Raw genomic sequence first — 23,444 nt, 5'->3', positions numbered from 1 at the left:
TATTTCAGTGGTGTTAAGTAGACAGTAAAAACCACACTGGTTTCTTGGACCTTTCCTGTCTAGATCTCTCTTGATAGTTTTGTCTCTAGTGTGAAAGTTGTGTATTTCATGTCACTGAAAGAAATAGTGACATAATTTGGAAAGGGTGAGTTACAACTCCTGCTCTGTTTCCTTTCTTTTCTTTTGTAGGGTTTTCCTCTGGGCCTGAAAAGTTTTGTTAGCTTTTGTTAATGTTAAGTTGCATTCTTAAGATCCAGTCGTGTTGAATGTTGCTGTTGTTATTTGTAGAAGAGAACTGTTGTATTTTGTAATTATTACATGCAGAAAAATGTCTCACAACCTGTAAAGATAAGTGTAGCCTTTGCTCAGTCAAGTGTTTAAGTTTATATTGCATCTAAAATACAAATGCACAGAAACTGAGTTTTCATGCTTTAAACGTATTTTTAAAAATAAAACACTGAAGAGCTTAGTATAATTGGTAGAAAATAGCTGTCAAGTTTTAGTTAAAACAACTGTGTGGTGCAGTTATTTCCACGGCACCTAATTCATCAATAGCATAAAAATGATGGTGACCCATTAAATGCTGTGTCTGTTAGGGCACTTAGCTCTTTACTTTTTTTTTTTTTTTTTTTTAGTTTTGCATGTATATCCACTTCTATGTCAAATTTTATAATACAATAAAATCTGTGAAAAACTTATCATTGGCATTGGCAGCATCAGATGCAGTGTTAAAATTCTACCATGTTACTGACATTTCTTTTGGGGAATAAAGTAGGAGTAGTCCTTTATTTCCTCAGGCAATCAGATAATTTCTCTGCATGTGTTTATGCTCTTCTTTTTAAAGTTATTTTTTATATGGGAACTTGGTCAAAGATAAATGTACAAAGAAAATTTTGCAAACTTACTGTAAAATGTGTCATAGCAATAGTTGCAAATTTAAATCACTGGAAATTGTGGGGATTTTTTTTCTGTGGAATGAAAAGAGTTGGTGGGCAGAAAACAGTTTGCTTCTGATGCCTTTCTTGTCATCTTCCAGATGCCATTGGAATTTAGCCTGTCTTTTAAGACATGAAAAACCATCACTTCTTGCATGTCCGTTAATTTTAAAGTTTTAAGTACTTAAGAAATTTAGTGAGCACATAGCGACTACTTGTTAAAATCCAGGGGGACATTGTAATGGAAACTTACAGATGTTTATTATATTTTAATATGTCATTATTTTCTCATAGAATCAGAAAGTGATATCAGAGAGATTAACCTGAAAACTTCAGAGCTTACTAAATGTGAATGGTGCAGTGTCCGAAAATTGCCAGTAGTTTTCCTACAAACAGTACCTTCAACCTGTAGCAGTCTGAGAGATCAACTGAAAATGAGTAAAGATAATGTCTGGTATGAATGCAAAGGAGACAGTAAGTAAAAAAAATTTATTCTACTATTCACTTCAAATTTTATTTTCATGTTTTGGGTTATGAACGAGTGCATTAAGACTAAAAGAGTCATCACTGGCTGGCTGGGGTAGCTGTAGTACTATTACCTTCCCAGGCTGAGAAAGAGTACAGTTCAGAACAGCTGGGCATCCTCTTTGTCCAGAAACATGCTAGTTACAACACTCAGTCAATTTAGCACAGATTTTTTGACTAATATTTGTACTGAATTAAAGCAAGTTGGTTTGGTTAGTTTTTGTATAGGAGCCTTTATATTTATATGGCAGCTTTTTTAATACTTCTGCCATCTGTGCTGTTCTGCTGACAGGCTTTAGTTTTAGTAGAAACTGTTGTATAGGTTGGCTTGGGGTTTTTTCTCCTGGCATACTTGTCATGATGATGTGAGATAGACAAATACCTGCTCGGAGAATATGTGGCTTATCTTAGTATATATTAAAATTAAATTTAATTTCTACATAATTTGCAAGGTCCTAGCATCTTAATATGCACACCTGTTAAATGTAACATTTAGTCCTCTTTCTCTTAAATAGACTTTTCTTCAGGTTAGATTTTTTGGTTATTTATACTTACACATAGTTTTGTATATACATGAATGCATTCAAACAGAGGAAGAATGCTTTCAGCAATTTTAGAATTGAGTGCTCCCATAATACTGTGTAATAGTCTGAGTCTTATCCATGTCCTGTAAGAAGCATGAGCTGTAAGGAAGTAATTGGAGAGCATGCAGGAGGCCTGGACAAAATTCTGGGAGCAGGAATTAGACCCCAGGTGGACACAGGTGTTCACAAAAAAGAAGAAAGATGTCTGTGTGAGAATGGCTCTCAGCAGTGTCCCCACTTAGCTCTTCTCCCTGAGGCTGTGGCACAGAGTTTTACATCCAGCTGCTTTATTGCATTTGATATGCAGGAGCACTTTGTTGATAGCACACTTGCTCTCTGCTTTGTAAGCAATGAAATTAATTAAAGCCTGTATCCAGAGCTGTGTAAGCAATTGTATGTAGATGCCTAGCTCCCAAAACAGAACACCCAAAAGCCAGTTAGATATCTAAACTCTGTGTGCATTGGATTGGGAATTGTGCTGCTGAAGAATTCTTTTTTTCAAGAGTTAGCATGCTGGGTTAAGAATGACCAAAGGGAAATGGTTATGCTTGAGTATGAAAAACAGAAAAGAGGTCCTGGCAGCTCTCTGTTGGGCAGCAACATGAGACTGGGATTTGCAGCCTGAATTCTATTACTTTTTCTGACTGTGTAGAATAATTCCTTTTAGTGCAATTTACTGCTTTTTGGTTTTTCAGATCATAAAAGTGGATGATATTTATATAACAGCTGATTGATCTGAGTAATTCTCTCCAACTTCCTCAAAACCAGTGATGTTTTATAGCACAGTCTTTTAGGATCAGAGAGGAAATAATGCTGAATATACAATTTTTGAAATTGTAGTGAAATAATAGGGTAGGAACTGCAGTAAGAAAAAGAGAAAATATTGGTTACAGTCTTACTCTCTGTTAACGAAGCTGCTATTTCAAAATATGTTTTGGCTTGGCATTAGTGTCATTTAAAAATTTATCAGATGTAATATTTAACATTTCTTGATTAAGGTAGAATTTGAATGCACTCTTTGGAAATGCTGATAAAAAAGGTTTGGCAGTTAGTCCTTCTCTCTTGTCTGCTCACATCTGTATTAATTTTTACATACATTTTCAATAGTGTGTACTCATGTTGGCCTAAAATTCCATGAAATCTGTTTATAATTGCTTTATTTTATTTTACAATGCTTTATTTTATTTTATTCCTAAATGAATAATTTTCTTTCTGCTTTTTTTGCAGGTCAGGAAGAACAGTACATAATTTTAATTTTTGAAACTGGTCTTGATCCTCATGCAAATTCAATATTTGAAAAAATAATTATGGACATTGGTATTAGAAATAACATTTCTGACTTCTTTGTGAAAATTTCCTTCGAAGAAGCCAATGCCAGGCTTGTTGCATTTACTAAGTGCTTGGAGGACAATTCCAAAGGAAGCCCATCTCACAGAGAAAGCAAAATAAAAAATGTAATTATGTTTTTGCTTTAGAACCAAGTCATTGTATTATATGGGTTACAGATACACTAAGGATAGTGTGTTAGTCAGCCAAAGAAAAATTCCATCAACTTTTGATGGCTTTTATATGAAAATTCCCAGACTGGTCTATGGTGGATTATGAAACTATGGGAAATAGTCTGTACATTCACAGTACTTTTTAGGGTGTTTAGTTTGATTGTAAAATTATACAATGGTCCACAAGTAATGTTGTTATTTGAAAATTATTAAGGGATGAGAAATCTTTACTATAATCAGACAACATAACTTTTTCCAACTGGTAAAATTCTGGTATTTCAAACAAGAAATTAAGTTGCACTGTTGTAGTTACCGTTAATTAATGCTTTCATTAAAGAAACTACGTTTTAAAAATTTAGAAAGTTTTGTGATTCTGCAAGAAATGAGCAAAGACCTAAGTGTAATAGATGAGGTAGGAAAAGAAAAAAACCCTCCAGCTTGAAGTTCTCAAAACAGATATTACACTGCTGGACTTCACAAAGTTTTATTGCCATTTCAATAAAATTGAGCACAGTATGCAATTTAATATTGACTCTATTCTCTTAAGGTTGCTTCTGAGTCCAAAATGCAGCAACGAAATAAACAGTTACCATTTTTTGATGATGATGAAGAAATTGGCGAACCACATACAGTATTTATTGGTCCTATAGAAAAGTAAGATATTTATTTTTGCCTGTAATAATTCTCTGAGGGGTTTTTGGCATTTCAACTTCTTATTGAATGTATTTTTCTTCTCAGGTTGATAGTTTATCCACCTTCTCCAGCTAAAGGTGGTATTTCTGTGACCAACGAAGACCTCCATTGTCTAAATGAAGGAGAATTTTTAAATGATGTTATTATTGATTTTTATTTAAAGTAAGTTTTATTTCACATCAGTTTTTAGTTGTCTTTTACTTTGAAACTTGAAAAGTTAACTTAAAAACTTGAAAAGAAAACTTAAAAATGTATAGGTCAACAACTATGTATAGCTGTAATTTTAAAGGTTGTTTTTGATCTTGCAAGGAAGTTTAGTTCTTCTCTTGTCCTGCTTGACAGTGACCCTTACCTGGGTAAGGGTTCTTTGGGCTTCTTAACATCTCAAGAGCAAATTTAACTGGAAAAAAAAAAAAAAAAAGAAAAGGCTTTTTTTAAAGTTCAGTTGTTTTTTCCAGAGTAGCTGTGTTTCCTGGAGTTTGTTTTGATTAATGTAATACATAAGTTAATTTTGTGCTATCACTGAGGCTGCAGATGTCAGAAGTATATGAAATTGTTACATGCTGCTGGTTTTATGCTACACATAAAGTGTGTATGTGTATTTTTCAGTCTATTAACATATTTTAGAAGTAAAAATTAAATTAATGTGTCACTCTTGGGACTGTTTGGAGATCTGGTGGCTCAAATACAAAATACAGGTCTTTAGATAGGTTTTTATGTAAAAACTCCTTGAAAATTTGTTTTCCTGCCATGAAACAAAAATAAATACAAGAACTGCAGAACAGCTTGTTGATTGAGCAGAGCAATAACACCTCAAAATATTAATACCTTGAAATATTTACATATGTTTTGCATTAATTAGTTTCTGTGGATAGTCAGCTCCAAAGAGCTGTTCTGTGAGAAGGTGCTACAATTTGGTGGGGAGCACCTGTTAGCAGTCCTTTTTACTCTGTTGCTGAGTACTTTGAGTTAAAACCTCCATTATTTTTTCTTTATTTTCTTTTTTTTTTTTTAACTAATTAGGTATTTGGTACTTGAAAAGCTGAAAAAAGAAGATGCTGATAGAATACATGTGTTCAGTTCATTCTTCTATAAACGCCTTAATCAAAGAGAAAGAAGAAATATTCATGAAACTTCAAACCTTTCGTAAGTCTGTTGATAAGTCAGTTTAACATAGAGCTAATGCAATGAAGATTCTTAAAAACAGATGCTATAGAGAGAAAAATAAACAGAACTCTAGGAAACATCCAGATCTGTAGCAGACATAGAATATCCCTTGAAAATCTTAACAACCTGTTTAGGTGAAAATATCTGGAAAATGCTCCCTCAAATAAAATAAGCCACTCTACAAATTGTATGTTGATTTCTTCTTTCAGAATACAGCAGAAGCGACATGGGCGAGTAAAAACGTGGACACGGCATGTTGATATTTTTGAGAAAGATTTCATTTTTGTTCCCCTTAACGAAGCGTAAGTGAACATACTTTTTATCACATTTGGTAAATGCTTAAGCTTTATAATTCTGAAATTGAAAGTTACATTACAATAAGAATTGAAGTTAAAAATTAAGAGAATAAACATCTTTTTCCAGGTGATAAAAATTAAGTAGTTATATAAGACCTTTAAATGTGGCAGTATAAGAATTATCAGACAGTATAAAGATAGCAAAAATTAACTTCTGTGAGTACTTTTTCTAGGTTTTACCTCAATCTCTTGCATTCTTTCTTCTAAGCTTCTGACATTGGTAACTTTTGGATTTATCTTTTTTAGTCCTTTCTAATGAGACCTCTGATATAGATGGGATCTGCAGTTACAATAAATGGATATTGAAAGAAAACTTAATTGAAAATCACTGCTGCCTTGAAAACATTATTCTTTTTCTTTATACCCCTTTGTCCTGCTATTTGTTAAGGGTCAGGAAGCAGACCATTAGTATTCTAGTGTTTGCTAAGAACTGTGATGATGCTTGCTTTCCTTAAGATCAGAGCAAGTTGTCACAAACACATATCTGTATTTCACAGAAATAATCTAAACAGTTCTTAAGCCAAAATACTTATGAAAGTTAAAGTACTGTATTTTAAATGTTTTCAATAAAAACAAAATAAGGACAGACAGGAATTTTCTAACTAATGTCTCATAGGCATACCTAGCTGATATTTCAAAAATTTAAAAAAGAGATTTTTTTTTTAATAAAATGTGATTTATCTTGGTATTGTGCCATTGTGCAGTGGGAGGCAAATTTCTAAATCTTCTCGTTTTCCTGCCTCCTCTCCAGCTAAATTCTGAGGCTATCAGTATAGAGGCAGTTACGAGATAACTGGTCATACATAGATCTGTCCTTTTTATAAAGTTGTATTTCCCCAACAAAGGTGTTCATCAGCACTGACTTTAGTTTTTGATGTACCATGACCTCTGGCAAGACATCCAGATCTAGGGGATTTTAATGACTCAGGTGTAAACTCCACTGCCGGTCCCTGTCCACTGCAGACTTCATCCTTGCCATCCCTCTCCCATGAAACTTAAAGTACCAAAACTTTTGGTTTGTGTGTCATTTAAATTTTAAGTTGCCTTTGCACTTGTTACACAGTTCACTTCTCACCATCTCCTCATGTGTCATTCACATATGCATGTGGGTTAGGCATAGGAGAAATAAGGTTATGCAGAGGAGAAATGAGTATAAATTAGAAGTCACCTGAAAAGGAAAACAAATAGTTCTGTGGTTTTATAAGAATTATTTATGTTGCTAGTAGCTTAAAACACAATAGTTTTCACTGTCTTGTTCGTTTACTAACAAGGAACTAAAGCAATGTCTTTCTCGGCAAGTAGAACATAACAGTTCATACGGAAGGCATAACATTCACACCATGTGTGAGTTGGTGATTTCAAGTTAGAGTAGCTTGGTCTCATGGACTCATCCTGTTGTGATTAGAGCATGAGAAGTGTACTCCTGGTGTGCATCTGTCACCTGGATATAGTACTGTTCACACTTCTCAGAACTGTCCCTTCACCATAAGCTGAAGCTTGTCAAGTGGTGATGGTCGGACATTTATTTGCAACAGTGGTTTCCTGGTAGGTACAATGAGAATGTTGCAGAGCAGAAAAATAACCAAGTAGCCAGGGAGATGAGAAAGTGGTGGTTTGATGGGGAGTTGCTGGGTTTTGGTGTCTAGTTCCAACAAGTTTTTCCAGACTATCTCATAACCATTAGATTAGGGAATGTAGACTCATCATCTAACCAGCTGTCAGTCTGCAGTAAGTGGAGGTGGGGAGGTTGCCTTCCGGGCAGAATCATTTTCAGAACGGTGTGTTTTGATGTAACCATGGCTACATCCTTGTCCTTTGGCTGTACAGTCCTTCTTGTTCAGGTCTCCAGTGAAAACGAATTGTTCTCTTAAAAGTAACAAGCTGTTCTCTTTTTACATCCAGGTTAATATGCTAGTCTGTTGAAATAATTGGTACATAAAGTCTCTGTTAATAAAATACACACACTTTCCAGGGTTGGGCAGTACTTAATATGTTCATTTATTAGATCTGGTGAATCATTCAAGACAAACCATACCACACATGCTGCTTTCAGTGCCACTTACTTTAATTGCCATTAAGTTTTGATGCAGTTTGGGCTTCATAACCATCTATTTTTTTTTTCGCATTGCAGTTAGACATGCATGTTTTAGCTACTGCTTTTTATTTTGTCTCCTAAAACACATTGAAATGTGACTTCACCTGTATAATATGTAGCTAGCTTCTGTTATTTGCTGTAGACAATCAAAGATCCCTCAGAAAATTTCTTTATTGGACAATCAAAATCCACTTGTAATGCCTCAGTCCCTAAATTTGCTGCTGCTCTAGTTCTGATTGAGTGGCAAGTCAGTGAAGCCTAAAGAAGCAAGGAAATAGGAGGAAACTGTTGCCAAACTTACACTTTTTGTTGGGGGATATAACTGTTTTTGATTTGGAAAAGTTAGAATGTAAGTTCTGTGAAGGGTGGGGAAGACAGCAGAGCCATTGTGATGGCATTAGAAGCACTCTTTTTTTTTCCTTCTTTAACTTACTGTTGACAAGATTTCATTAAAAATGTGAAGTGTTAAATACAGTTGTGAGATCACATAGGTGGAAGACTGTGGGCAATTCAGCCATACCATTAGATCTGACTACTTGTGTTGCTAGTGCTGAACTACCAGAAAACTTCAAACAGCCATAAAACATGAACTCTGCAATCTTTAGTTAATGCATTAATGAAGAAAATGTTAAAAAAGAAATAAGCTTTGATTCAGAGAAATAAAAAAAATTGTAAAGTGTGAGCAAATTGAAATAAATATTTAAGACAGCACCTGTTTTCAACTAACTGCATCATATTAATTAATATGTTGGTGATTATTTGCATGGAGAAATTGTGCTTTTACAGAAGCCTGTGAAGGCTTGAGTAAAACCTGGCCAGAAAAATGAACAGCTATTAAAGTTTGTCTTTGAATAATTACAGGGGCATTAATGTAATTGCAAGTTTTTAATGTATTTTTTTCCTTGGCAGCGCCCACTGGTTTTTGGCTGTTATCTGTTTCCCTGGTTTAGAAAAACCCAAATATGAACCAAATCCCCATTTCCATGAAAATGCTGCAATGCCGATGAAATGTTCCTCTTCAGATGGAGAGAGCAGCACACCATCTCCTTTGCCAAATGAATTAGATGCACAAAACTCGCCTTCCAAGTCTACAGCAAAGAAGACATTTACCAAAAAGTACAATACAGCTTTAATCGACCCAAACACTGAAATAGAGGACAGTGAATCTTCGTGTTGTCGAAGAAGTCCTTGTAGGGGGAAAAGTGCTTTCAAAAAACTGAATCAAATAGACAGTGATGTGGAAGAACCTAACACTGTGGAATCAGCATGCCATAAACTAGACCATAGAACTCTGGATGAAAACGGTATACAGGGTGAATTCACAGCTGCTAGCCAATCTATGGGTATGTAATTGTAAAAATATGCACATTTTAATGAAATATTTGGAGATTTCAGATCTATTACTACTTCTGCAATGGTGTAAACTTCATACTTCAAAAGTTTACTATATGGCTTAACTTCAAGTGCTTGCAATATAAGTGATTCATAGGTATTGCATTTTAAAAGTTTTTGTGGTTATTGACATAACTCTCCTGGCAAAGGGCTGGAGATAAAACACTGTTTTCCTATATCAGATGAATTTTTCAGTTCTATGACCTTTTTTCAAACAAAATAATTTTGTTGATGCCACTTTGCATCCCTCAAGATTGCAGTTGTTAGGGAAAGAATAGTAGTTGACCTTGGATCCTTATAATGTATGTGCAAGGGAAAGCTGACCTAAGATTATGTGAACAGCCTTAATATCAGTGCCTTTTATCATTTCATGTTTTGCTACAACACTGTTAATTTCTTTAATGTCTTGATAAGAAGGTATGTAAAAAGAGTAAGAAGAAAATAATTCTAAAGACAAAAAAGAATTTTCTCCACTGTGTTACATGTAGAGAGGCTTTCTCAATTCATTGCTGCTGTGGAGACTGAGCTCACCAATCCGCAGCAGTGTTTGTACCCAGGTGAACAAAGGAGCTGGCATACTTTTAAAGGCAGGTGAAGGAAGTAGAAAAGGGTTGTTTTCTCTGTTCACTGCAACAATTTGATCTCCTTAAGGCATGCAGTAGGAAAATGACTATGCAAAAGCTTTTACTTTAGTCACCAGTAGTATTCCTACTGACAGTTTATACAGTAAGGAATTGTGTACCTTATGTAGTACAAGTTCTGAAAATATTACCAATTGTACGGTTTAATCTGTATACTGCAGGCTATTACAACTTCAGTATCTTGGTGGGTATAAATAGTACTCATTTATATTCTAAATGTATTAATTTGTGATAACATTGTCACTGTTCCTAGAAGGCCTTGGACAGGTGCTGGAGGTGCGTGTAGATGTGTTCTTGTTTGAGTTGATTTTTCACTTTATGTGTGATTGTTACCATTTATGATATTGCTGCTGTATGATGGGGTCTCAACAGTAGGATGCTGCTACTGTTGCTTGTCTGTAATTAGTTGGAATGTGCCTTATGACAGGTTTTTGCTAGGATTATCTTTCTTGTGGGTTTTTTTCTGGCTGCATTGTATTGGCAGCTGATGGTCATTCTCTTTCTAACTTGAATGCTCAGATTCTCTTGCTCAAGTATTGAAGATGATGCACTCTTTCATTAAAGCGGATGTTCTAAGGGGGCACAGTCCTGATTTAAGGCTGAGATTGACCCTAAGGATGTGTTTAGGCAGCTAAATTTACATGCACTGTGTTTAAACTTCCATTTCAACCAGATGGAAGATAGGCATTCTGCCTTGGTTTATCTGAGCAGCCTTCATCTGTTGCTCCAGACGGGTGTGGATCTTGACTGTGCCAAATCCATCCGTATAAGTCCTGGATATCCAAGGATATCTCAAAAGACTGCATGTACCTCTGATAGTGTAGTCAGTGAACCCAAGAGACTTTCTCTTCTGCTCCTACAGCAGATACAGAGTAGCTGTTCAGTTAAGTAGCTCTCCTGCTGGTTTCCTGGCATGGAGACCCTAGGTGCTAACTATACATGGGAGCCTAAACTCAGATGGCTTGATCTCAAACTAAATCCTGGTGTTGAACTTGTGAATGTGTAGAAGTTCATACCCAAATAACTTTGAAGTAATCCAAAATATATCTATTTTTATTACTTATCTAATCATTTTTTCTCAGTTTTTGAACAAGATGTGTTTTGTCTCAATATTAATACTTATTTTTTTGAAATACATCAGCAATAAGTCACATGAGTATATGGCCTATTTCTTATGCTAAGGTCTTTTCAAAGGTACTGAGTAAGACTAATTCCCAAGCTTTTCCCTGTGGAACTTCACTGGTGACCTCTTTCCAAAGTGTTACCTTAACATCTCTTTTGAGCTATTCTCAAATGTGCATGTTCTTCTTTTTTTTTTTTCCACTAGCTACTTCATTGCTCTATTTACTGTTACAGAAATCCTAGTTTCCTTTAATAGGTAATATGTCCTCCAATGACACCATAACCAATATTATTTTTGTCATTGTTTAGACGTATTACAGTAGCCCATTTCTAGGAAGATTTCAAGTTTTGCTGGCATGAATTACTTATTTTTCATTTATTTCCACAGTTTACTATTTTTTCCATCAAAATCTGTTCTTGTATGGTAGTAGTGAGACTAGTGAGCCTGTAGCTGTCTGTATTTGCTTCTTGTACAGGTATAGCTAGAACATTGATTTTTTCATCTGATGTTGTTTCCCACTAAATACGGGACTAAATATATAGAGGTCATTGGGAGTGAATTTAATCTTTTATGCAATAAACTGAAATATTTCTAAGCTGCTGCTCCCAGGAGAGCTGATCCTTCGTTCTGCCCTCCCCACTAGTGTGTTCCCAAGCTGCCTTTCCCCTTCTAACAACACAAGTCTCCACAGTGAACTGATGGAAGAAATTATTCCAGTAGAAAAATAATAGGCTAGTGACTGCCTTTTTCAGTGATCCACTCACTGTGTGTATGGATGTATTTGGTGTTATGAAAGGAACCAGCTAGGGATAGGAGTAGATGGTCATTTTAGAGACCATATCAGAGTGCCCATTTTGGTGGCAGTATCAATTTAGACTCTTATAAAGGCTCCATGGAACTGTGGGGAAATTTCATAGTGGGTTTTAGTCCAAGTGTTTCAAATTTATTTAGGTGTTTCACACTATAAGAAACAGTTTCTGTTGGGCTAATTAGAAGAAACTTACCACTCTGTTCAAATGCATGAGTAAATTATTATATGTTAGCTGTCACAGTTACTGTAAGCAATCCTGAGGAAATCTGAGGTATTTAAAATTAGTTTGGTCTTCAGTGCTGACATAGTATTTGATATTTAAATATCCTGCTGTCTGTGATTGATACAGATGGATTGCACAAAATCAGACTAAACTATAGTGAAGATTCAGCTGATGGCAGTAAACTAAATGAAGATGAGCTTATAGATTTTTCTGAAGACCAAGATAACCAGGTAAAGAATTTAGCAATTTTATTTAGGAAATGTGAACTGTTGTGTTGTATTTTGAATGGACAGCTTAAAACCGGTGTACAGATTGTGAATGTGCATTATCTAAAGCTATTTATCTTTACAAGTGTCAAGTCCAAAGCACTGGTTACCTACAAAAATCTGCAGGTTAGCTGACAGAGAGGATTATACATTTGTTCATTTATCTGTTTAATAGAAAACTGCTGTACCTGCATTTAATTTTGTGAGTGTTTTGTGTAGTGACAATATTACACAGTGATTTTAGTGGGAACACTGAAGTCAGTACACTTCTATCTTTTGTCTCCTCCACTCCATGTTCATCTACTCAACCCAAGAACAAGTTACTCTTCTTTCAGCTGCATTTCCTGAATATAATCAGACACATTTATAAGTATGTGTTGCTTTGTTGTTTTGTTTCATTGGTGCTTCTCCTAATCAGATTTACACAGCATGAATTTATAATCAAGTACCATTCTTGTTCATATTGGAAAATATTTATATTTTAAAGCTGTGGGAAGACTGAATATTAAATTGTCCCTGACTCACTCAGTGCTGGGTGTGAGGGCATTATTCCATAGCCCTGCTACTTTGTTAAGTGTAAGTTCAATGCGAGCAGGCCAGAAGTTACACATTTGCTCTTTCTAACTGGCTTGCCTGCTCATGTCCCAGGTGTACGACCTTTTCTGGACCTCTGAGTCCAGAACAAACTATTATTTTTCAATCTGCACCTCTCTGTAATGACTTCCAAGTAGCTCTGTATGTATGTACACATACATACATATAAAAGCTCCAGTTGCTGTTGAAACCTAAATGTGTTTTCAGCTGGACTTAGCCCACATCTCCTGTCATGCCACCTGTGCAAACATTCTGAGTTTTGCCTGATGAAACTGCCTGTTTTGTAGCAGATAGAGTTTCCAGAAGATGGAGAATAAATCTGAAATACATGGCATGAAGGCAGGGAAGCAAGCACATGGCCAGCTTCATTCCTCGAGGAAAGGAACAAATTCCAAGCTCTTTTGTTGCTGTGTAGCTTAGAACTTAATTCAGGCAGAAGCTGTCACTGATATTTTCTAGAATGCACAAAGCAAGTTTAGAAATGACCATGACAAACTGAGTGGACCAACCTTTTTATCTGCCAAAAAAGGAGTTAAGGCTGCAACAATAACAAGTGTATGAGGAGCTAGGCAGTAGTTTCTTATATGATAACATATTCATGGCATAGCTTGAGGATTTCAGTGCCAAGATCCTGTGCATTAATGAAATGTACACAGTGCACACAAAAATGTTAATAAATCATGCTGCTACAGGGATTCTCATTCTTGGAAAGGACCTCCTTCCCCATAATGCTGTCATCTGTGAAGTAATGTTGAATTCAATGGAAGGGTGAGAAACTATGGATCTCTGGAATTCTTTTAGATGCAACAACTTAGTGCTTTTGTTCATAAAACTTCTGTATCGTTCATAGCAATCAGTATTGAAATCAGAAGGCCAGAGGATATTTCCAGGCTTGTGATGTGACTGTTTTTGCAGTCCATAGCCCTGTATATCACGGTTTAATTTTCCTTGCCCTAAGAATCAAGTTGTTGCATTTTGGAACAAAAATAGAGATTTATTTCTCAGCTTGTTGCAGATCCTGTCTCATTTCACCTAGAAGAAAACATGTACAAAACTGCCAAGCAAGTTTCTAGTATTGACTGCAAGGAAAAGTACTGATAATTTGGATTAGAACCAAATAATGGAGATTGACCTCTTCTAAGCCAGAGGTGTTTTGAAAATGTCGGTTGCATTTTATAGTTTCACAGTCCTTAAGTAAATAGCAGCATTCAATCCATGTCATTCTAGCATGAATTTCAGAAACCACGTCACTAAAAGTTGGTCAGCTTAACAAAAAGTGAATGATTTCAGATTAAAGCTATCATTTCTTTATTGAACTCAGTTAGTGGTGTTGAATGAAAATGTTAAGTGTACCAATAAATTCCTTTCCATCTGTTTGAAAAAAACAGTATTAGCTTTTAAATACCTGTAATAACATTGCTTCTGTAGGAAGACAGTAGTGATGACGGTGGCCTTGTAGATGATAACTGTAATTCAGAAATGGGACAATGGTACCTGAAGCCAACTATCTGCAAACAGTAAGTATTAAAACAGTTTAAATGGAGATTTCATAGAAGTTTATGAAATATAAAAGATAATAATTTTGAGAAATAGTCATACATGAACCTTAATCAGCATGCTGTTAGGGTTTGAGAGAGAACTTTATATTAAAATCTTCAGTGAGCAGAAAATTTATTGAATGAAACTACTAGTGAAACAATAGCTTTTTTGGTTTCTGTTAAGCCCTGTGTGCTGCATCAGGCAAGTGAAGATTGTTTCTTACAATGCGGCTGTTCTTCGGTATTTTGCACTTGGATTCCTACAAAAACAAGGTGCAGAAGCATGTTCAAATGTATCCTATATTAAAAAGCAGATTAATATTTTTAAATTAAATAATTAAATTATTAGTGAAAAAAACCCCTTTATCACTACTCAAATTAGTAAAGGAATATTGGAGTAATTTTAACTGCCCCCTTTTCTTATCTAAATAAGATAGCTGTTCCTCTTTGTCTCTCTGGTTTTTTTCCTCTAATAAAAGAGTTCCACACTTCTTAAAATTTTTTTTATCTGTTCTGGATTTGAAAACTTTTCTTTTTTAATATTTGATAGCCAGGAGTAATTTCTTAATAAATATTTACTGCAGTTCTTTGCATTATGGTGTGACAGATGCATGATTCGAAATCCAGAAATATTGCTACTAGTATTGCCGTCTTGACAGTTTTCTTTGTATTTTTTTCATAATTTATCTATTTTTTTATTTCCTTTCTTATGACTACAAGGTTTACAGAAAGGTGAAGACTTTCACAGTACACTCACAGTACATTCTTAGGAGACAGAATAGAATTACAGATTTATATGTTATGGAACATAGGACTTAATACGTTTTCAAGAAAAAGTCCATCTGTGTTGTGTTTTAAGAATATTTATGAGCTTCTGATTATAGCTTGGCTAAATTTGTCTCATTTTGATGACAGATCATATGTACATAATACTTTCCAGCAGACTGTATTTTAATCCAATGTGAAACTTCATAACATCTTTGATGCTTAAGTATCAAATGTCATTAAGGGCACTTAAATACTCTACTATTAGGATATTGTAAAATTACTTCTATATAAAATAGAAAATTACTTTGAAAAGGCTGTCACTTCTTCCCCCTTTGTTCAGAAGAGCATTTTAAAGAGCATTTAATGCTTTTTAAAGATCAGTACCTATATGCATACTTTTATCAGAAATTAAAACAAGTACAAGCAAATATTAAGTGATTATCTGCTTATGCCTAAAAAATTGCATACATGTAAATTAGTTTATAAATGCAAACACACCTATGCATATATGCATGCAGATATTTTGTCTGAATTTGCTAGTTTGAAGTTTCTTTGAATTATACTTTGAATGTATATGTGTTATTGTTAGATAAGAAAAAACAGAGATTTGTGAAAAGTAATTGCATTTATTTATCCCTCAAATCCATACTACATATAATGCTGAAATTCTGAACTCTGATATAAGTTAGCTTTGATGTATAAATCCAAATTGCATATAAGCTGGCTGATAAGATTGCTGTGCTTGTGGCTCCTGAGAAGGTAGTGTGCTTTAGATTGAGTGATAGGATACCAGCATCTGTAGTGTGCAGGAAAGGACTTGAGCAGACTTGGTTCTCTAGAAAATATTTGGTTATAGATACCTTTTTTAGAGTCTTCTAAAGAGACTTTTTAAAAGTCTTCCAAATAGAGTTGGTGGGTGTTTTGTGTTTAACTACCAGCTAGATTTCAGGTCCAGACTGGGACCACTTCTTGAACATGCTTTCCTAATGCTTTTCTTCTAGTGTGCTGTGGAGTGTCCCCATCTATCCTCAAGCTGCTACTCCAGCAGGACATTTGTGGGCTCTGCGCCTTACTGTCTCTTGCCAGTGTCCCAGATACCTTGTGCACCTAAAAGAGCATTAGACACCTGAAGGTGTTTTAAGGAACTGTAACAAATTGTCTGACAGTACTGTATTTCCTAAGTACATTCCTAAGTGTACTTAGTGTATGGTTAAAGATAAAGATAAGTTGCCATTTAGTTATCCTTATTAGGAGCTTACAGCAGTGCTGGCAGAACTTTGCAGTATTGATCTAGTTTTGTTAAGGCCACCCCACAAACTATTTCTGTGTAACATTGTGTTTTTCAAGCTGCTGTAAAATATTGTGTACTTAAAACTCGTGTTCTCTGTTAGGCCCTGCATTTTGCTTATGGACTCACTGAGAGGCCCTTCCCGGTCAAATGTTGTGAAAACACTAAGGGAGTAAGTTTCCTATCTGGTGCTTGGGGCTTTTAAAATTTGGTTTGGTTTGGGATTTTTTTTTTTTAGTTTGGTTCAGTTTTTCAATGGGTTTTTTTGTGGGTTGTTTTTGTTTTGTTTTTTTTTTAATTCTTCAAGGAATAAAAAAATATTTTAATTTGCATGGTCTTTTATTGTAGATATTTAGAGGTGGAATGGGAAGTCAGGAAAGGCAGCAAAAGAAGCTTTTCCAAAGATGTCATGAAAGGTTCCAACCCAAAAGTGCCACAGCAGAACAACTTCAGTGATTGCGGAGTGTATATCCTCCAGTATGTGGAGAGCTTTTTTGAGGTACGTATGTTCTTGAAGCTATCTTTGATTCCTGCAACAATCAAATATAAGCTGTGAAAATGATTACAACTATAAAAGCCTCCTAGTGTAGCTCAATACCTATCAATAAAATTATGCATTATAAACTAATTTATGCATAAACACACAGAGTAACTTTTTTGAAAATAAACTAATTAACCTTTTTAGTTGCATGTACATAAAATAATTGTAAGCCATGAAATTTTCTGAGAGAATCTAAAGAAAACACATTTAGAGTCTTCCTTTCTGTTCTTTTGCTGTGTACCCTTTAAAATCATCCACTAAGAACTTGAGATCAAAATCTAAACTAAAAATGCACTACAAAAAGCTTAATAATTTTCCCCTGAGAACTGTGACTGAATAAATTCAGAAATATGACACAGGTAGGAGATTTATGTTTCTTTTGGGAGTGTTTTTAAATTGTAAGAAAACATGTAAGGGAAATCATTACAGCTGAATGCCAAATCTTGTTTCCATTGAAGGAATTGTTTGAATGCTTATTTACTTCCAAGCTGACTTGGTCTTCAAGTTACAGCTCCTTTCATAAGAGGAGGCATTAGCACCTTCTGGTCTAGATTGGGAGGAGAAATGATGGTCAAGTGAGATGCTGCCTGCATGGGACAGTAACTCTTTAGGATCCCTGGTGCTTTAGAGCATTGTTCTAAACTGTCCTGTAGCTAACCCTTTCCTGGAAAAGCTGGCAGCTTACCCATTCCTCAGCCCTCCCTCCCTCCATTCATACATTACTCAAGAGCAGTAAGGCTTTAGCAGAATGCATTCATGCAAATGGAAGGCAGAAACTTTGCTTTACTGACGAGTTCCTGAGAGCTTAGAACCATAACCAAGTGCCTTCTGTTTTGTTCACTGGGGGTATGAGGAGCAACTGAGTTTTATTAACCCGTTCCTTTTTGGAATGGTTTAATAAAACTGCCTCCAAGTTTTATTAGCCCATTCTTTTTTTGCAAATTAATTGCTGGATTATGCCAGGCTGTCATTATCCCTTGTCCTGCCTAATCCAGCAGTGTGCAGCAGCTTTGTTTGCCAGAGAATAGGCACGACACATACATGTGACACAGAGCAAATCACAGGATATTCTCAGAAGTAACTCCAGTGAGGAGGGAAAACCTTAGCTGGCTGCACAGTACTAGACTGTCTCGAATTAGTCAGTGAACAATTTCAGCTTCTTTGTATTTGGAAAGTTGCCCACAGTCTCATTTTGCACCAGCTCTACAAACTTGAAGGGGAGTGTGTGGGAGCAGGTGCTTAACGCGATGTTTGTGAGCATCAGAGGCCGCCAGGGGCCGCTGCGGGAGGGGCAGCGCGGGCTCCGCCGGGAGCCTGCGGGGCGAGGGGCGGCGCAGCTGGCCCCTCACCCTGGCACCGCTTGTCTTCCCCGCGCTGAACTGACTCAGAAAATGTTGCTAGTGCAACGTTAAGCACTGACGTGTTCCTGTGAAGAATGTCGCTAGTTTTTTTCACAAATAGCCTTGCTGATCTTACCTCAGTGATGAATGTAATTCACTCTTAAAGAGCCCTGATGATGTAAACTGGAGGACAGAAAGGGAGGAATTTCTCTGCGACAGTACTGTTCCCCAGATTGTAATTTGGTTAGGGTGGAATTGTACAGTATCACTGAAGAGGAGTAGAGAATGCATAATAATAATCATAATTATTTGGATGAATGTTACCTAGCAAGAAAATAGAATGTAAGTATAATAAGCATTGGTGGTAGGCAGGAGCTTTGCTTTCTAGGGTGAAATCTAAATCTGTCTTGCCTAGTTGGTCATGATTCTAAAGGCTGTTTATAAGAAGACAAATGTTTTGGACTCCTGATTAGCTCTAGATTTTGATGCTTTAAAAATGTTCTATATCTTTGCAGTAGTTTTCTCCTTTTTTTTTTAATTAGGAGAGTTTTACACATTTATGCAGACAAATGCTTAGTCTAAAAGTCGTAGCAAACACAGTAGATTGTTCAGGCATTCTTATAATCAGGAGTGTGATCTGGATGGATTTTAGTCTGTAACATACTGAAGCATGATTGATTTTACCATAATTATACATGTACAAAACATGGAAATTGTAGAGATTTTGTTCCATGCTCGTGGAATGAAGTGAGGAAGAATGTACTTTTCCTCACTATAGTTTTCTTCAGTCATTTAGGTTATAACTCTTTACTGTAATATCCAAATGACCTTTTTTTCAGAATCCCATTTTGAGTTTTGAGCTACCAATGAACTTAACAGAATGGTTTCCACGCCCAAGAATGAAAACCAAAAGAGAAGAAATACGAAAAATAATCCTGACGCTCCAGGAACAGCAGAACAAGGACAAGAAGGGACAGAAAGACCCAAATTCAATGTTGCAGGAAAAGACAGAACAACTTACCAACAACAACTCAGACTGAATGTTGTATCTGTTGCATGTTAGCTCCACAATCAAAACTGAAACCTACATTTCTGTCTGCCCAAACTAAAGATTTGGCGTGTTCTCTGCTCAAAGTTACTTGGGAATGTTTAATGCCTGTATAAATGTGTGTCATAAAATGGTTTAATTCCCACAAAGATGTGTATTAAGTGAGTCTGTACATATGTTAATGAGGCCAACTTTTTCAGCATTTGTAATTACTTTTTTTCCACTTGATAGGGAGCTTTTGTTATGTATTTCTGTTAATAGAACTTAAATAGGAGCTTCTAAACAAAAAGAAAATAAAGAAAATATAGGATGAAGTGGTTACCTTTTTCTTTTTCAGTTAAGTTTTAATGTTACATGCTTAAGTAACACCTAGGGAATGATTTGGTAGTGAGATAATTAATTCATATTTTGACCCTCTTTAGTTGCCCTTTACAAGATTATTCTGCTTGCGCTACAGACAATAATATGGGTAAGTGTCTCAATGTACCATGGCCTCCAAGGGTGATTCCCATCCTCCCAGTATCTAAGTGTAGGCAGTGTCATAGTTCATAGGACTGCTTCAGATTTGGGGGTTTAGAAGATATGCATTGCAGTTACAATTCCACCCTTGCTTTAGTGGGACAGGCTAGGGAAAGGGGGAAAGTGCTCTTTGACCAGAGGTAAACTCTTCAAACAGTATTATAAAAGTGGTTTCAATGAAGTGATCTTGAGTGACTCTATTAAATCATATTTTGTGGATCCCAGTTGTTGTACAGGTGTATTTTGAGACTTTCTTCATTATAAAATTGTATTTTGGTAAGTGTACTTGGAATAGCAGATTGCCCACATTACATTTTCTATGTTACAATTCTGAATGTTACATTCATATGTGCTTTATCTAAGTAATGAACATTTAAAAAGAAAAAGTGTATGATTACTATTTTTTCTAATATCCATGCAAAAAAACCAAAATACCGGTGTTCATTGCTTGCTTGTTTGTTCTTGGCTTTACGTAGCATCAGACTAATGTAGGGACTTGCTTGGATATTTCCAGTGTATTTTGATTTTACAACAATCTGAAATGTCATTGTTGCTTAAACTGCAAATGTAGCCCTTTATCCCTGTTCTAGAAAGGCTTTGTCATTGAAGTGAGGAAAGTAAGAAAAGATTTGTTCAAGGATATATATATATATCTCCCCTTTTCTATTTATACAGGTATCTTTGAAGGGAACCAGAAAGTGTCACTTCCCAGGAAGGAATTTGTGGGAGTAGAGAAGGATCTTCTATCTCTCCTTGCAGATAATATTTTCTCTCCTGATTTTTCTCCTGGAAGTGTCATTTACCATTCCCTTCTCCCAAAGAGAAGCAGCAGAGAGTTCATTAGCTGAACTCTGGGCCCCTTGAGATTTTATTTTTGTACACAACATCCAAGTTAACCCAGTGCTTCATGGCCTCCATGAGTTTTCATTCTCACTAAACCCTGAAAATGCAGCTGCTAATGATGTTACTTCCAGGGCATTCCTGCACAGGGGACTCTGTGTGGCACCCTCTGTTTACAGGGGGTTCTCTCACCGAGGCAGAGTGGTTGCACATAGAGCAATACAATTGTGGGCTGCTAATCTTTTGTACAGATAACTGTGGGATTTAGGGGAGTTGTTCATTCCCTGGTTTCTCTGGCATAAACCCTGGGCCCCATGGAGATTATGTAAGTACCACATATATGTGTTCTGTTAGAAATGACTCCTGCAGTTTTCTTGTTGAAAGAATGTGGGGGCAATTTCCTGGACTACAAATTAAATATGTAATGTGCACACCTCTGAGTTGTTTCCTCCTTCAAGTTTTTATCCAGTATTCTTGCCACTGGTGGGGGAAAATAGGGATAAATAGTTCCAGATTGTGGAAATGCAGGGTCTTGTGTATCTGGCTTTAGTGCAACTGACATATTGGAATAGTAGTTTATACAAGAGAGGGAAGGAAAGTTCTTTGAAATAGAGAAGAGACAATTGCAGGTAGAATGTATTCCTTCCTAGTCTAGGCTTTCCCAATGGTATGTTTTAATTATATGGAATATATCCACATTTCATTGATACAGCAGTTTTCCTTTTTCTGATATTTGTGATGCAAGTTCATATTTTGATGCTGTAGAACTGTTTGGTTCTCTTACTGGGAATGGCCTGGTGCTTCTTCCTTTTCCTTTCTCTTTCCTGTCCTCCCCTTCATCCTCCCTCCCCTTTTACCCTTTTTCAAAGCTGTGAAGAAAGTGTTGGATTTACTGTCATTCAATGTTAAAGGTCTCAAGATCTCCAGTCACATACAGCAAGCTAATATACATGTTAAATATAGGAAACTTATTTTTTTAATAAAATGTGATGTTAATAGAAAAAAACCTACAGAATTAAGAATGAGTTATTTAAGACCTTCCTGACCTGCTTAAACAAGCTCACTACTGCATGTGCTTGGTAAGTGTTTTTTATTAACATGGTGGTGGGCAGTGCTGCAATGTTTTGCAATCTTAACAAGTTTTACCAGTGCCTTTTCTGAATCAGATTTATTCAGTGGAAGCTAGTAGGGTGGGGACTCGATAAATGTATTTAATAATTACATGACAACACATGCATTTATGGAAAGTATATGTTGTATATTTCTTTAGAGGATTCAGGCTTACAAGTGCTTTAGGAGTAGCCTGACTGCATTCTGCAGTGTAAGGGATCAGATGGCCAGCTAATTAAATGTATCTGTTTGTATTGTTTTTCAGCTTGGGTAGAATAACAGTTAAGAATTCCTATTAAGGTTTTAGATTACTTAGCATAAAAAATGCATGTACTTGTGGTGCACATTTGTAGGATAGCCGCAAAAGCAGAGGAGACATCTAAGTAGTCCCTTGTGACATTTCTATTTTTCCTGCTGAGAAACTGAGCATACTCTTTAAAAACCAGAGACTTCGAACAGAATTGATTTTTGAGATTGCACTACATTCTTGTCTTGAAAGAATCTGACTTCCAAAACATTCAGTAAAAAAGAGTGAAAAATCAAGCAAGCTTTACAGCAAGACGAGGAAATTATGGTGTTGATTTTTTTTTCATGTCTTGCATAGCAAATGAATAAAGCAGAAGATGTATGATATTTAATTTTATTAATATAGCACCTCTGGAAACTGAAATACTAGACTTCTCTTACAAACAAACAGCAGCGGTTTCCTTAATTTAGTAATTAATATTTTTTCCCTCTGATTTTTAAATAGAATTGATTTTTGGCCACTGGTTAAAGCTTTACATTGATAACATGACACTTGTATTTTAGCATATGAACAGAAGTAGGTATAAAGATGCTTGCTCTTTGCAGTCTTGATTATTGGGAATAGTGAGAGGTACTGTAGTCTGATAAAAGATTTTATTTTTATTTTGGTGCAACACTTTTTATAACAGTCTTTCTTCAATGCTGCATACTCAGTACCCCCAAAGAACCTCTGTGCAGTGAGTTGAGTTCACAAAGGTACTTCTCCCAGGTTTTTACTTACCCCATCTACTTCTGGAAATCAAAGGGAAGCTGATGTTACAAACCACAGCTTTGAAAGAGTAAAAGTGAGGCAACAGCCATTTTACTTACCTCTCACCACCATATTTTTGAAGCAAATCCATTCTGCTTTACTCAATAATGCCTGCTGAAAGATGAGATGAAAGATGTCTGTGTTCTAGGCTCCAGTCTGGTTAAAGGAGGATGTAATCCGCAAGGTGATTGTTTTCTCAGTTGTGGTCTCTTGTCGTTTTCTGACAGCCTTAATTTTGCTTGTTTTTAACAAATTTGCATTTGGAGTTGTGCAGCCCTGTGGTTACAAAAGGAAACTGGGTAATGTACACCATTCCTCAGGGATTCCTTATTCAGTTTTGAGAGTAATTGCTAGCCACAACCTAGATTCAAACAGCCAGCCTGTTTCTTTGCTAGTGTATATTTTCCCGTTTGTTAGTTTGTTTGTTCCCTTAGTTTTTTCTTTTTTCCCCTGTGAGATTCATACTTTATGTACCTGGGGGAGAGTAAGCA

At 35.9% G+C, this 23,444-nt stretch overlaps 1 protein-coding gene across 3 annotated transcripts in view; it reads left to right on the top strand.

Moving 5' to 3' along the window:
- SENP6 (SUMO specific peptidase 6) overlaps positions 1-21,226 on the top strand; it is a 72,079-nt gene extending 50,853 nt beyond the window's left edge. For all 3 annotated transcript variants that reach the window (XM_071444538.1, XM_071444528.1, XM_071444548.1), the window contains 12 exons: positions 1,230-1,409; positions 3,272-3,498; positions 4,091-4,197; positions 4,282-4,398; positions 5,260-5,382; positions 5,613-5,705; positions 8,764-9,197; positions 12,171-12,274; positions 14,333-14,421; positions 16,602-16,670; positions 16,847-16,997; positions 19,219-21,226. In XM_071444538.1, the coding sequence (XP_071300639.1) occupies positions 1,230-1,409; positions 3,272-3,498; positions 4,091-4,197; positions 4,282-4,398; positions 5,260-5,382; positions 5,613-5,705; positions 8,764-9,197; positions 12,171-12,274; positions 14,333-14,421; positions 16,602-16,670; positions 16,847-16,997; positions 19,219-19,419 (1,895 nt within the window). In that variant the 3' untranslated portion in view covers positions 19,420-21,226. The remainder of the gene's footprint in view (positions 1-1,229; positions 1,410-3,271; positions 3,499-4,090; positions 4,198-4,281; positions 4,399-5,259; positions 5,383-5,612; positions 5,706-8,763; positions 9,198-12,170; positions 12,275-14,332; positions 14,422-16,601; positions 16,671-16,846; positions 16,998-19,218) is intronic.
- The last annotated feature ends 2,218 nt before the right edge of the window (positions 21,227-23,444 follow it).

This window comes from Agelaius tricolor, unplaced genomic scaffold (assembly GCF_023055355.1).
Source record: "Agelaius tricolor isolate 1412-34295 unplaced genomic scaffold, bAgeTri1.0.p SCAF_1, whole genome shotgun sequence".
NCBI classification, from domain to species: Eukaryota; Metazoa; Chordata; class Aves; order Passeriformes; family Icteridae; genus Agelaius; species Agelaius tricolor.
The sequence above is the reverse complement of the archived record's forward strand: the minus strand, read 5'-3'. Positions and strand labels throughout refer to the sequence as shown.